The 14,173-nt window shown below is 39.7% G+C and overlaps 1 protein-coding gene across 2 annotated transcripts in view; it reads right to left on the reverse strand.

Moving 5' to 3' along the window:
* Positions 1 to 2,849: 2,849 nt before the first annotated feature.
* Positions 2,850 to 14,173, reverse strand: part of kdrl (kinase insert domain receptor like) — a 218,345-nt gene continuing 207,021 nt past the window's right edge. For both annotated transcript variants that reach the window (XM_038775502.1, XM_038775503.1), the window contains 2 exons: positions 10,076 to 10,176; positions 2,850 to 4,809 (listed from right to left, as the gene is read on the reverse strand). In XM_038775502.1, the coding sequence (XP_038631430.1) occupies positions 4,596 to 4,809; positions 10,076 to 10,176 (315 nt within the window). In that variant the 3' untranslated portion in view covers positions 2,850 to 4,595. The remainder of the gene's footprint in view (positions 4,810 to 10,075; positions 10,177 to 14,173) is intronic.

The following is a 14,173-nucleotide window of genomic DNA, read 5'->3' on the forward strand; positions in this document are numbered from 1 at the left end:
GGCTGGATTATTCTGCCCTGTCCGCCACAAGAACGCCATGGGTGAGACACGGACAGTGGAGAAGTCCATTGGCCTTAGGAATGGCAGGAAAATCCGGCCCTAAACATCTCTTATCTTTCCTCTACAGTAAGCCGTTGATGAGTAGCCCACTAGTGTTAGCAGAAGGGAAACCAATAGTAAGATGAAAAATTGACAAGAATGATCTATTTGAATCTACTTGAACTTTTAGGAATTACAACTGAAGCTGCCTCATTCTTTAAGTGTGCCGTTATACTTCCCTATTTGAGTTGATGCAAAATCCTGATGCATTATCATTTGTGCATATGTATTAATAAAATGGCTGACGAGAATATCATTATAGATTTTTATGCATTTACTCAGACCTTTCATTGTATATCTTTGTGATATATTTATTTTAATTCCAGGACACTGGAAATTACTGTATTGAATATTAGAAAATTGGTCCTGGCAAAATAGACATGCAAACTTGGAATTGAAGCTGGCCAGATATAAGATAAAGAAAACATTACAAGCTAATCCATTGATTGATTAATTTAAAGAAGCAATAAGATTGTTATTGGTGTTTTGCATGTATAAAATAATTAATATTAGCTGCTTTGCAGACAAAATTAATTTGTCACATTCCAAAACCACATACTTCCCTTTCTTAAATGTTATTTGCCTTTCAAATCTAACTCATTGCTAATTACCTGATGCAAAATAAACATGTTTCCAGTTAATTGTGCATAAACAAAAACAAGTTACAAATAAGTGCACCTGAACAGTTAGGATAATCAATGACTGGTAGGAATTCAATCGAGCGATCCTGATGACATCAGCACTCGCGATAACAACATTTGAGTGTTAAAGACCATAATCAGGATCACGAGTTCAAATTATCGCCTGAGCTCACTCTCAGACATTGGATATTTTTTCTATGTCTTTCCTTGGGATTTTATATATTATGTAGTCTCGAGCCTTTGTTTTAAAATAAGGAATTCAGACATAAATCAAGCCAGCAGCAAGGAAAGACCAGTTGACCTGTCAAGTTCATGGCATCTTGACCCCGTGTTTGATTATATAATCATGGCCATGCACTGCCACTTGGCTACTTGATATCCTACTTTAAAAAGTCTTGAAAGTATACTGTGTGAAAATAGTGCACTAATGCTTAATGCATTTGCCTCCACTCTCCACTATTCCAGCATAATCAGTATGGGTTAACATCTCTGTGAAGCAGTGGAGAGACAAATGTCAATGCATTTGTTATGGTAAAGATATCAAGATATTATGGAAAAAAGCTGGGTAATTGGGGCTGAGCTAGGCTAATAGGCTTGAGGGGTTGAATGGTCAACTCCTGTTCTTATATTCTGTTGTGCTGTTTTCTTGCAATTTAATTTCAAGGCAAAATTTCTCACTATGAGTTTACACTGCTGCTAATTTCTTTCTATATTCAATTCTATTTGCCTATGATATGTAGAAGGAACAATATGAATTATTGATAAAGATTTGCAGGTTAGGTGAGGTTACGGAGATAGTGCGAGGGAGTGAGCCGAGGTAGGGTGCTCTTTCAGAGGGTCAGTACAGATTAAATGGGTCAAATAGCCTCCTTTTGCACTGTAGGGATACTATGATTCTATGATTCCAAGAAGACTAGAAAATAAATGTGATGATGCGATGTTGGATTCCTTGAATTCTTATATTCCAATATAGAATAACTGGAATTGTGACTATACACTATATAACATAACACAATACTAGGCATGTTTTTATATTTGTAACATTCACAGTAGACCCTTTGAAATCTGACCTATTTGAATCGTTCATAGGACAACCTAAGGGATTTACAGCATTTTGGGAGTTGCAGTGAAGAATAATCATTTTCTTGTTATTGTTTCCTCATATATTAATGAAAGAACTCCAATTCCAGAGTTCTTCCCAAGAACTGTAAATTCACAGTAAGCAAAATATTCCCTGTTTAATGCCGTAGCATTCCTTTTCAAACTTATTTTTTAAAAAGCCATTCGCAATCTGCCATCTAGGGACACAAATATACTTGGAATGGTTTGAACAGTTAATTGCTTTTTATTTGCTACAACAAATACCTGCGCACAATCTAGAAAAAAAAGGGATCCAGCAAAATAAAATTACCTGAGACCTTTTTCACTCTAATTACAATTATTGATATAAATGAAAGAGAGTAATTACAGCCATAGCAGTTCTTCCCAGGCTTTCTGAATACGTATTTCGGGAACACTCTGATGATAAACTAGGAAGATGTGAAAAATAAGCAGTCGGATTGCTTTATAAAATACACAATTCAGTATTAGACATATCTTAATGAGGTAAATGGCTAATTTCAAATATTGAAATTTAGTGACTATACTTTTGATATTTTGTTTTGCTGTTTTACAGATTTCGGCATTAGAATTATGTCAATTTCACCAGGTGCAGCTAAATTAGTAAGTTTATTTGAAAATAATTACTGCAATTTGTAGAATATAAGAAAATGGCTGGATATAACATGTTCAGAATTAAAACCTCTCCATGAATGGGAACATGTTGGGGTAATTTTAATTGAAGTGGTTGTGCTGTTCCCCTGGCTTCCCCCCCCCCCCCCCCCCCCCCAGTGCAACAAGAGGAAAATATTAAAATATTAATTCTATGAAAATAATGTTCTTTCATTATTTAAAGTTACTGCCAATAATGACACTCTCTTAAGCTGGAGATGGGGATGGGGTACAGTTGGGGTGTAGAATTTGAATTTTACATTATTCTTACAAAATACTCTGAGTTTATAAAGTAATTGAATTTGTATTTTATATTATTGCTTATCAATTTCATTCCTGTTGCTTTAAAGCTGTGTTATCCATGAAAATGAATTATTAATATTTTTAAAAACATTGTCTTCAGATTAAGTTCGTTTCTGGAGCATTTGACACATTCATCTCACCTTAAGAGGACCGTCTCCTACTTAACGTATACAACTACTTTGCTCAACATTGTAGAACATAATGTGCCCTGTCAAATGAGTGTGTGTACTTTGGCATTAAGTTGGGTCCAGTGGGAGCTGCCTCATTCTCCATAACTAGATGGGGGTGGAGTTGGCGATACAAGCTAATTATTGTGCAAGACTTATACTAATCGTCATGATACTAGAACAAGTCAGTTATTATTGAGGGTATGATAACAATTCTGTATGCATTTCAGATTGTGCATTGGGAGTGTTGAGGTTTCAGGAAAAGCCCCAGCACAAAATTCATGGAGAATCGATGAAGAACAAGCATTAATTGAAAAGAAAAGCTGGGTTGAATACTAATCTTGTTTGGAAAACCATCAAAAGGTCGGTACGTAATAGTGGAGACGTCTTGCAATGACATAATCCTACAGTTTATATGACTACAGTTTCCATTGCTTTCAGTCAGATGTAGAATAATCAACTTTTAATTATCTGCTGCAACTATTTAAAATTCATCATGTCTGGAGCAGCGTAATGATATTTTCAGCTTGTCAACCCACACTGTTACAGGGTCAATTTTAACAGAGCTTGTGACTAGCCAAAGGTTCGTTCAATGCATTTCAATTGCCTGTCTTTTTTATACTTTCTCCCCCGATGTTATATTCTCCATCACAATCACCTCAATACCCTGTCACATCCCTTGCCTTCACGAGAATCAGAAACTCTGAGCCGCTGATACAATTTTTTGTGCAAAGCGTGCTGCTCCTCACTTTGAGATGGACCAGCTCATTTCTGTGAGATGTATTTCAGGCCCAACTCAAGTTCACCTAGCTGAGACATGCAAGCCCTGTGAACTGAACTCACAACTTTTTGTCAAGGACCTAAGGCATATGGTCATATAATTTACACACATCTCTTTTCTAGTACTCAGCATTTTACTGACATCAGTATGAGTGTAGGAAATTTTGATTAAGCGATTAGGAAAAGATACAATGCTAGGACATCTTAACTTCTGGTGTGGGTATCCCAAAATGAGAGTAATACTGGTTCTCCTATTGACTGAACTATGTGAGAGCTGAACATTGGGACATATGAACAATATCTTCATTCGAACAAGGGATTCAAACATTCAAATAAAAATACTGCAGTTGGTGAAAGTCAGCACCTGTGGAGAGACCAGATAGGCTTCAGGCACTGACCCTTTAGAACAACCAGTTAGTAAATCAGTTGATAGAAATATATTCTATACTCATAAGAATCATTTTAAAATTGACATTTCCAAAATTGACAGGGATATTTTGGACATGTTTGGAAGATTTCACTGATACAATTTGATGCACTGACTACACACCACAGCTGTGAGATCATTAGCTATACTCGCAGTCACACAGCACTGGAGTAATAACTGAATGGGGTTTTTCACAGACCTGGGGCTTTTCAGGACATTACCTGCATCCATACTTTGCGCTGAAGGAACAGTAGGATTTTAACGTAAGTATTTATAGTAGATTTAACACCCATAATTATATGGCTCTCTTGATATCCCTTAAAGGAAGTGTTTGGTTAACAATATTCAAAATATTGTGCGATTGTACATCTCTCGGCTTCACTGACAACTGTGGTGTGGTGGTAGCATTCACACGGGTGGTGTGGTGTAGCGAATGACAGAGTTGTAATCTGGTGGTGGGCTGTGGCATTCCAAAGTTTGATCCATAGGTAACAGGACTGAATCTTCCAGGGCAAAATCCAGGCCTTCATCCTCTGTGCCACACACAGCAGGCTGGAGTGGGTTAGCGTGGTTCTCAGGCTCAGACAACACGGACTCTTTGCTCCTACTCACAGCTCTCATTCTGTTTTAAGAAAGAGAAAATGAAAGAAAAGCAATTAATTTTGATGGAATATTTCTACTGGAGCTTATTGAAGAGAAGTTGTGATGAATAGACTATGTGAAAAACAAACATCGAAGAAATAATCGCTGCAATGCTTTAGATAAATTCTAAAATCAAATGTGGTCAAGTAAGTAGCTTGTTGAAGTGGGACATCATTGTTTTGTGGAGCATCTTAAGTGTAATGCATATGAAAATGGAAAAGAAGCTCACGGGCAGCACGGTAGCATGGTGGTTAGCATAAATGCTTCACAGCTCCAGGGTCCCAGGTTCGATTCCTGGCTGGGTCACTGTCTGTGCGGAGTCTGCACATCCTCTCCGTGTGTGCGTGGGTTTCCTCCGGGTGCTCCGGTTTCTTCCCACAGTCCAAAGATGTGCGGGTTAGGTGGATTGGCCATGCTAAATTGCCCGTAGTGTCCTAAAAAGTAAGGTTAAGGGGGGGTTGTTGGGTTACGGGTATAGGGTGGATACGTGGGTTTGAGTAGGGTGATCATTGCTCGGCACAACATCGAGGGCCGAAGGGCCTGTTCTGTGCTGTACTGATCTATGTTCTATGTTCTAGTGTATGTTACTCAAATTTTCCTTTAAGTGATTCTCATATTTAAGTAAGAAGTCTTAACAACACCAGGTTAAAGTCCAACAGGTTTGTTTTGAATCACTAGCTTTCGGAGCACAGCTCCTTCCTCAGATTAACTAGTTAGTGGTAGTAACTTGTAGTAGCCAAAAACAAATTTCAATGACATCACAATGCATTGATGTGTACATATCTGCTTTTTGGAAATACCTGGTTACATAGTCAGGCAGTTACTTCAAATGTAGATCATTGTAGATCATATTATTACTGGAAACAGCTTCAACTGTGTCGGAGTTCGCATATCTAACCAAAGCCACATATGAAATTTATAAAATAATTATAGAATTTATTGCAATCCAACTTGCATATGAACTTTGAAGTTTTTTGCCAAAACATTATTAAAATATGCATTTTGTTCATGAAATGAGGAAAGCTGGTGACTATTTTCAAACAAAGTGGTCCTTCATGAAAACGTGACTTTTTTTTCTTTTGAAAATTGGGTTTTGTCCAAAGTTCTGTTGACGTTCGGCAACTAAAACTTCTTCTGATTCCCTGTTTTTAATTTTCATGTATTAAAGTTGTCAAGAGAAACAAGAGAAAATATGAAAGTATCTGTGTTTCTTGGAAAATATCCAGATGACTGGAGTGTGAGATAAAAGACATAGCATTAGGGAAAGCTGACCACCCAATAAGAGATTCTGTGAGCCGTACAGATTCGCAGCCAGTGGCCCAATTGTACTTTGTCCTAAGGGTAGGAATTGCTGTCTGCAAAGGGTTGTCGATCACTTAAATTACACCCCGAGCCAAAGCTTAACTGTTGATTTTGACATTTAATATTTTTAATGATATCCTTGCCGCTCATCGGGAAGATTAATGCAGCCAAGGTTAACCTCCAAGATTAACCTCATGAGGACGACAGTAAAACTATTGGGGGAAGTTCAGAAAATTCAGAATGGTATTGCATTTACAAAGAATTTAATTAAGTAACTCTTTAATCACTGGTACCTATTTGGGGAAAATAGAGAATGAACATCAATGAACTTCAATTTTTCTCTTATCGTATTAGAGATGGGTGCTCGGGACTGTATCTTTATGGATCTGTATAAAGTCTCAATTGGTTTTGAGCCTGTTAGGCACATAAAATTTTAAAGCAAACAAAAGATCCTGCAATTAAATTCCTCTGCTCTTTGCTTAATTTTCCTTTATGTTGTATGCTATATATTCCTTTATGTTGTACGCTATATATTAAGTGTTCTATCCCATTTCATTTCTGTTCATGAAAATGAAACTTCAATGAGTGACAGTAAGCTGAAAGCACAGGTTACACAACATTACCAGTGAAAACTCATGAATACATTCATATCACAGTTGTAACGGAACAATGCATGTCTAATATCAGAGGTGCAACATTTCAGGAAAATGACTTTCTTGCTCATACAGGAGGATGCACAGCTGAGTGAAACACAAGTTATTTGAAACCACAGGAGAACAGAAATGCCTTAACCGGTGTTTGTTAGACAATATATGATATTCAATGACATTGCGGGCGTTCTTATCAAGACAAGGCTTTGGTTTAGTGGAAGGATGACAATTTGCACTTCTAAAATTACATTCAAGAACAGAAGGTGAGAGGATGCTGCCACTTGATAAGCTTTATTGGGCAAAAATCATGCTTTAAAGTGAGCTAATGCATTGGCCATTGACTTATGCAGTTTGAATTCAAATCTAGTTCAAAGTGGAAAAATGAATATATTCTCTGTCTGCTGGCTCCCATGTAAATGGAATTGGGTAGTTTATATTCAATTTCTAGTGAATATGGCCAATGCTAAAGCTAGCACGACTATGGCATCAATTGGTAATCTCATTCAGAGGTAATCATCAGCTACCTGCTGGCAACAGGAAAAAGTTCCAGTGGTGTAGGTATGTGATACTTTAGGCCATCGTACAAAGAGCTTTGCTGTGAAACAAATGGTGTTGAACTTGATCAGCTGAGTTTCTATAAGTAACGATGAGAAAACTGATCCTATTTCCAGCACTAACAATCTTCACTTTGAGCATTTTGTTGGGGAGTTGTGAAACAGGTTTGGTTGTTGAAACAGCGACAAACTGGTTGTTCCTAATGCTTTGCTCAGATGCCTCTGTGAAAGTCAACGCGCCAGATCTATGCAGCAGTATGCATGCCTCATCTGCGGGTCAAAGATTTAGGGCAGAATCTAATAGCCGTGGCAGTGGTCCTGGCCACTAGCAGGAAAGCCAGTGGGTATATACCTGACAGCCTCCCCACATAGCATCTCGCCCCCTCCCTCTGGTAAAATACCAGCGGCAGTGGGATGAGGCTCTTGGGTGGCCAATTAAGGGCCTCAATTGGGCTAGGGATGGGAAGGTCCTCCTTGATCCTCCACCCTTGAATCAATTGGGGGAAGTCTGGAAGGTGCCGGGCTCTCCACCTGATTGTGTGACCTCTCTCCTGCTGGTGGGGGCAGGAGAGGAGGGGGGGGGTTCATTAAATTCTACCCTCAGTGTGCACAATGGTGCTCGACACTAATGCATTGACACAGCGCAACAGAGTGGGGATAAATGGAACTCAATGTAGTTTTCAATCTGTGAGGTATTTCATTTTTGGCAAGGTGATGGAAAATATGAAGGAGAGAATTATGTCGAGTCAATTTTTGTAATTGAGCCTTAGGCTGTTGGAGGAGACGGTCAAGGCAGATTATCTTGGTTGTAAAAAATGGGCTGTACAGAATTTGCTTAAGCAGTGGAGTCCTCAGTATTCTGATTTCATGAAATAATTCTTCCAGATTATTCTGGAGAGGTGTTAAAAAGGGTTATACACCACTAGTCACAGAAATATTTGAAAATAATACATTTGAAAAAAAAACATAGATCACAAGAAAGGATTAAAGACACAGCAAGGTGAATTTTGTCAGTCTCACTATTGAGAAAGCTGCTGAACAGCAGAAACAATGGCCGTTAAAACAACAAAAGCATAAACCTGACATCACTGCCTGAGGTAACGCCAATTATAAACAGCAACAAATCTACAAGAAAGGTCAGAATGACTAGCTGGAAAATAGAGGCTGACTCATTGTACAATAGTACCATTGAGTCTCAACCTCAAATGTATACATAAGTATTAAAAGCGATCATTAGTTAGCCAATTGCTGCTTTATTGACAGTAGCACAGTAAGGGTCAGGCTTGCCAGCAACCAAGTCGAGGGGAGAGGATTTAGGAAGCTCCTTGGAAGAAGGGGGCACTTTTATCTTTCTTGTGGGACCTGGCGGGCATTTTTAAAAGAAATCTTGTGTTGAATATCAGCTTCTGTCGCCGATTCTCTTCCCACTTTCTTCACCTTATCATAACAAAGGACAAAGACAATTACAGCACAGGGACAGACCCTTCAGCCCTCTAAGCCTGTATCGACTATGCTGCCTGTCTGAACTAAAACCTCCTACTCTTACGGGGACCATATCCCTCTATTTCCATCCTATTCATGTATTTGTCAACTAACTCCCTACCTTAAACTCCTCGCCCTGGGACCCCTTACACTTCGCTGGGTCAGTCCGGCTCTTGGGGCTTAGTCTTACACAGTTCTATGCAATTCCTCTTCCAGCCACTGCAGTGCTGTTGCTGCAGCCACTGGAGAGTTGTCCGCCAATCAGATTGGTGGGCAACTCTCTCAGGCAGGCATGAGGTGCAGAAGTCCTGCTTAATGTCAATCAACACTCATTAGGGCATAAACTTGCAGCGGGGCAGCCAGAGTCGGCAGGGATGTCTTCGGCCTAGCCTCCACCATCCTAATTCAGATCCTGGTGTAGCATTTTACATCAATATTGTCCTCAAACAGGGCAGCATGTTGGCGCAGTGGTAGCACTGCAGTCTCACAGCGCCGAGGTCCCAGGTTCGATCCCGGCTCTGGGTCACTGTCCGTGTGGAGTTTGCACATTCTCCGTGTTTGTGTGGGTTTCGCCCCAAAACCTAAAGATGTGCACGGTAGGTGGATTGAACATGCCAAATTGCCCCTTAATTGGAAAAAATGAATTGGGTATTCTAAAATTAAAAAAAACATATATATATTGGCGTCAAACAAAGACAGAAAACTAGTTTTGTGCATTAATTAATGCACACGGTCTTCCTAGAGCCAGAACTGGAAAACTTTGGGATAGAAGAAAATCGAGGAATTTAAGTAGAAGCCTTTGGTAGTTAGCAATTTGGTTTGGTCTCTGTACAGGTGATAGCTACAATCAGTCAATAACTTTGATGCAATTATACGGCTGGAGAGAATGATCCCATCAGGTATATATACAATGGACTTTCCATGGTATTGTTTGGCACTATGCTAATTAGAAACCGAGTAAGGAGGAAGGTTTAGGAGGAACTTAAATACGATCCATAATTTAGAGCAGAATTATTTTCAGGGTGTAAATATGCAATCTAACAGTAAATTTGAAAACAACATTAAATTAGGTTTGGGGAACTTGAAACCTATTCAAATATAACTTTCTGCTTTTCTCCTGGGATGATGGGGAAAGCACAATTCTTAAACTCCTAAATGTAACTCCCAAAATATTACTCCCAAATCGGTTATTGTTGTGCCAAATGTCTTGATGCATCTTGAAAGTTTCTCGCAATTAATAAAAAATAGGCGTACTCACGCTAACGTAATGATTCCAAAAGGGCGGGATTTGCCTTCTCGATGTTTCGGGGACTTCAGTTCATCAGAGGCCAGCACCATTCCACTGTCAGTTTCACCTTCCTGTGAACCAAATCTCACCCAATCAGTGACATACATCAACACAAGACTGTGCAGTGAGAGGCGAGATGCCAACTTTTCATGGGCTTTGCTCGATTCCCATTTATTTTGCTGAACCATAAACTACCGTGGAATTATTTAATTTGAGCTCCTACATAAGTAACACTGAAGTTAAAGTTTGCTAATTTCTTTCTGCAATATTTTGCAGCCAATTAAAAGGCAAAGTGAAACAAGAGTGTGAAGACAAGCAAATACAATACAACTGAGCGAATAGACTCCCTGACCCCAAAGAAAACATTTGATTCAGGATGAGAGAAAATAGTGCACTCTCAGCAAACATAGAACATAGAACATAGAACATTATAGTGCAGTACAGGCCCTTTGGCCCTCGATATTGCACCGTTCTGTGAAACCCCTCTAAAGTCCCTCTACACTATTCCCTTATCGTCCATATGCCTAACCAATGACCATTTGAATGCGTTTAGTGTTGGCGAGTCCACTACTGTTGCAGGCAGGGCACTCCACGCCCTTACTACTCTCTGAGTAAAGAGCCTACTTCTGACATCTGTCCTATATCTATCTCCCCTCAATTTAAAGCTATGTCCCCTCGTGCTGGACATCACCATCCGAGGAAAAAGGCTCTCAATGTCCACCCTATCTAATCCTCTGATCATCTTGTATGCCTCAATTAAGTCACCTCTTAACCTTCTTCTCTCTAACGAAAACAGCCTCCAGTCCTTCAGCCTTTCTTCATAAGATCTTCCCTCCATACCAGGCAACATCCTGGTAAATCTCCTCTGTACCCTTTCCAATGCTTCCACATCCTTCCTATAATGCGGCGACTAGAACTGCATGCAATACTCCAAATGCGGCCGCACCAGAGTTTTGTACAACTGCAACATGGCTCCGAAACTCAATTCCTCTACCAATAAAAGCTAACACACCGTACACCTTCTTAACAACCCTCTCAACCTGGGTGGCAACTTTCAGGGATCTATGGACATGGACACCGAGATCTCTCTGCTCGTCCACACTACCAAGAATCTTACCATTAGCCCAGTACTCTGTCTTCCTGTTATTCCTTCCAAAATGAATCACCTCACACTTTTCTATCTATTTAATTTAAACTAGATAATAAGATATTGGAGAGTATAATTTAATTCAATTATGTTTAACTGATGACATTATTCCCAGTCAATTCGAGAACCTGAGGGCTGTGGAATGCTCTTATCAACTCTAAGCCATGTGCTAACTCAGGGGTCTGTGAAATGTGGACTGAATGTTAAGCTTGTATATTCTTAAAATTAAAAGTAGACTATCACGTGTTATTCTAACTATTGACAGCTTTCGAGTGAGTAACCCAGACCAAAACCGCACAAGGGTTGCAAACTGATGTTGGGGAGTGGCGGAGGGGGGCATAAAATCAGGTAGGATGGCATGGGCTGATATGCCCATTGCTTTCCTGGAGTTGGGATATCTGTTCCAGAGGGGTGGAAACCACATTTGTGCCCAATTTATTGCCGGAACAGTAAAACATTGATTTGTGGCTTTCAGGGCAGGTGGAGGGGGGGTTTATCACTGCATCATTTGGCTGGTAAAGAGCCCACCGTCTCCATGTGACATCCTGTCCCCAAAACTCTGCACTTAGACTGTGCCCATGATCTGATTTTCATAAACCCACTGGAATCCACACAAAAGTATTGGTCTTCATCAGACCCAATATGGACTGACACCACACTAGTGATTGGAGCACTCATATGGGAGAGGTCTCCAGTTGAGCACCCCCAATGCCCTAATCCACCAGATATGAACCAGAGGAGATTTGCATTAGCAAATGCATGCTACTGGCCTGTTGCTTTTCATTCATGCACTGATACTATGACATAGAAACACTAAAATGTCAGATTAAAATTTAGCCATTCACTGGTACTGCCTGTTATTTGTTATTTATTTTGGCTGAGGGCTTGCCCATTTACTGACACGATGACGGTATTTGTTTTGTAAGGTTTTGTGTGGCTGGCTTTCCATGGAATTATGTTCTACTGTTACATTACCAAGGAGACCTTGGCAGTAAGTAAATAAAATACTGTTGAACAGAGAGATTGTGACATCTGCCCTTAAGTTTAATTTAGTAATAGTGAACTCAAACAGGAATTTAAAAAAGAAAATCTTCCTTTCAAAATATATTTTCACCTGTTACACTTCAACAGGATGGTCAGATAACATATCCAGTGCCACTCTGCAACTTGATCTCCATTACCTGCACAATTAGGGAGTTAGTTGATTAAAAATGTAATTTATGTCAACTGCCCAATTAATGGGGTCAACTAAGTTACACTGAATGTTAGCCAAATCTGTACACCGAGAACCCAGAATGTACCAAGGTTATTCACCTGGATGTGTTAAACAGCTTTACTTCTGAAAGCAAGTGAAGCAGATTCATCAAACAGGATGGCAAGCAGCTCTCTCTCTGATTTTCCTGTCAGACAATGCCTTGCTTCTGCTTGCATGTCCCCTGGTGGTGCTGGACAGGATCAAGGACTTAAAGCATTGTTCGAAAATTTGGGACTGACTAGTTGTGATACAACGGTTCACCAATGTCATCCAGTAGCATCTGTAATTTCCCATTTGCAACATATATTGACAGAAGAGCCAGTACAAAAAAGTGAAGGATTATTCTCTCACACTCCCGGCACGGTGCAATCAGTTATATCCTGTATTCCTGGAACTTTGAACACATGAGTTTCCCCCATGTTCCAGCCTTTAGTTGACCAGCACATCCATCCTTGTGATGCACTCCTTCTCTACGCCAATGGGATAGCTCGTCTGTCAGTCAAACGGCAATTTTTCCTACCATTTTTACATATGGGAAAGAGAATACTCCAAGGAAATGTAAAAAAAACAATTAGCTGGATTCTCCGTTGGCGGGATCCTCCTCTTTACCGGCAGTGCACTCACACCTGCGGATTTTCCAACGGAGTGGGGGTGCCCACAATGGAAAGCCCCATTGGCTGGCTGCCGGGACAGAGGATCCTGCTGCCGGCAAGGTTACACGTACCAGTAAAGGGTGCGGTGGGACGGAGAATCCCGCCCAATGATTTTTAATGTCACTATGATTTTTCTCCAGGGTTGCACACAGCAGTGACCTGGAGACTGATCTTCAATTCCTGGAGGGTTAAGAGCAAGTTTCCTTTCAAATCATTTACTAGGCCCCAGGTCTGATTTCTAAAAATAAATACTGCTATTTTATTTGTGGGAATGTAAAAATATAAAAGCCTGTTTGCTTGGTTATCCTTGGTGTTCCTTTTTGTACTTTTATTTGAGAGGAGCTTTAGATTGTCTGTCTGTGAACCATTGATTCACCTTGGACAGCAGCCTGAATCTGTTGTCAAAATAATTCATGAGACAATAATAAGAGCAACTTTCATTTAGCCTGACCTCTACTGACTTTTTGTGCAACACAGGAATGAATATTGGAATGTCTTAATTAACATTGGTGGAGTTACGTTACTCCAATGATTCCTCCCAGATAAGTTGATTCAAGTTTTCGTTAACATTGTGTGCCAAGTTGTTTGCAGCATAATCCTCCTTTTTCTAAAACAACATTTACAGCAGCATACATACAAAAGCATACATGTTACCTTGTATAATTTGAATGTACAAGTGTTTAATGGGGTTGTATAAAATTATACTGCTAATTCCTGGGTTGCTAGCTTTTGATTTTAAATGGATTTAATGGACACCAACATTAAAACAATGGGCAAAGTAATTTCATATGAATGCATAAAGCGTATGTACTCTAATATTGCAGTTTAATTTCTGGGATAATTAGTCTATCAATAATGCGGTACCCATTGCTGTATTGTTTCACATATTCCACATATCAGGATGTTGTTGGTAAGAGTAGCTATTGGGATTTGGGGAAGATTCTACACTTACTTGTGCGGCATCTTACTAGGTTGGCGCTTATGTGCAGGAGCGGTGGTGTAAACTGTAATGA

This window comes from Scyliorhinus canicula, chromosome 17 (assembly GCF_902713615.1).
Source record: "Scyliorhinus canicula chromosome 17, sScyCan1.1, whole genome shotgun sequence".
In the NCBI taxonomy this organism is placed as follows: Eukaryota; Metazoa; Chordata; class Chondrichthyes; order Carcharhiniformes; family Scyliorhinidae; genus Scyliorhinus; species Scyliorhinus canicula.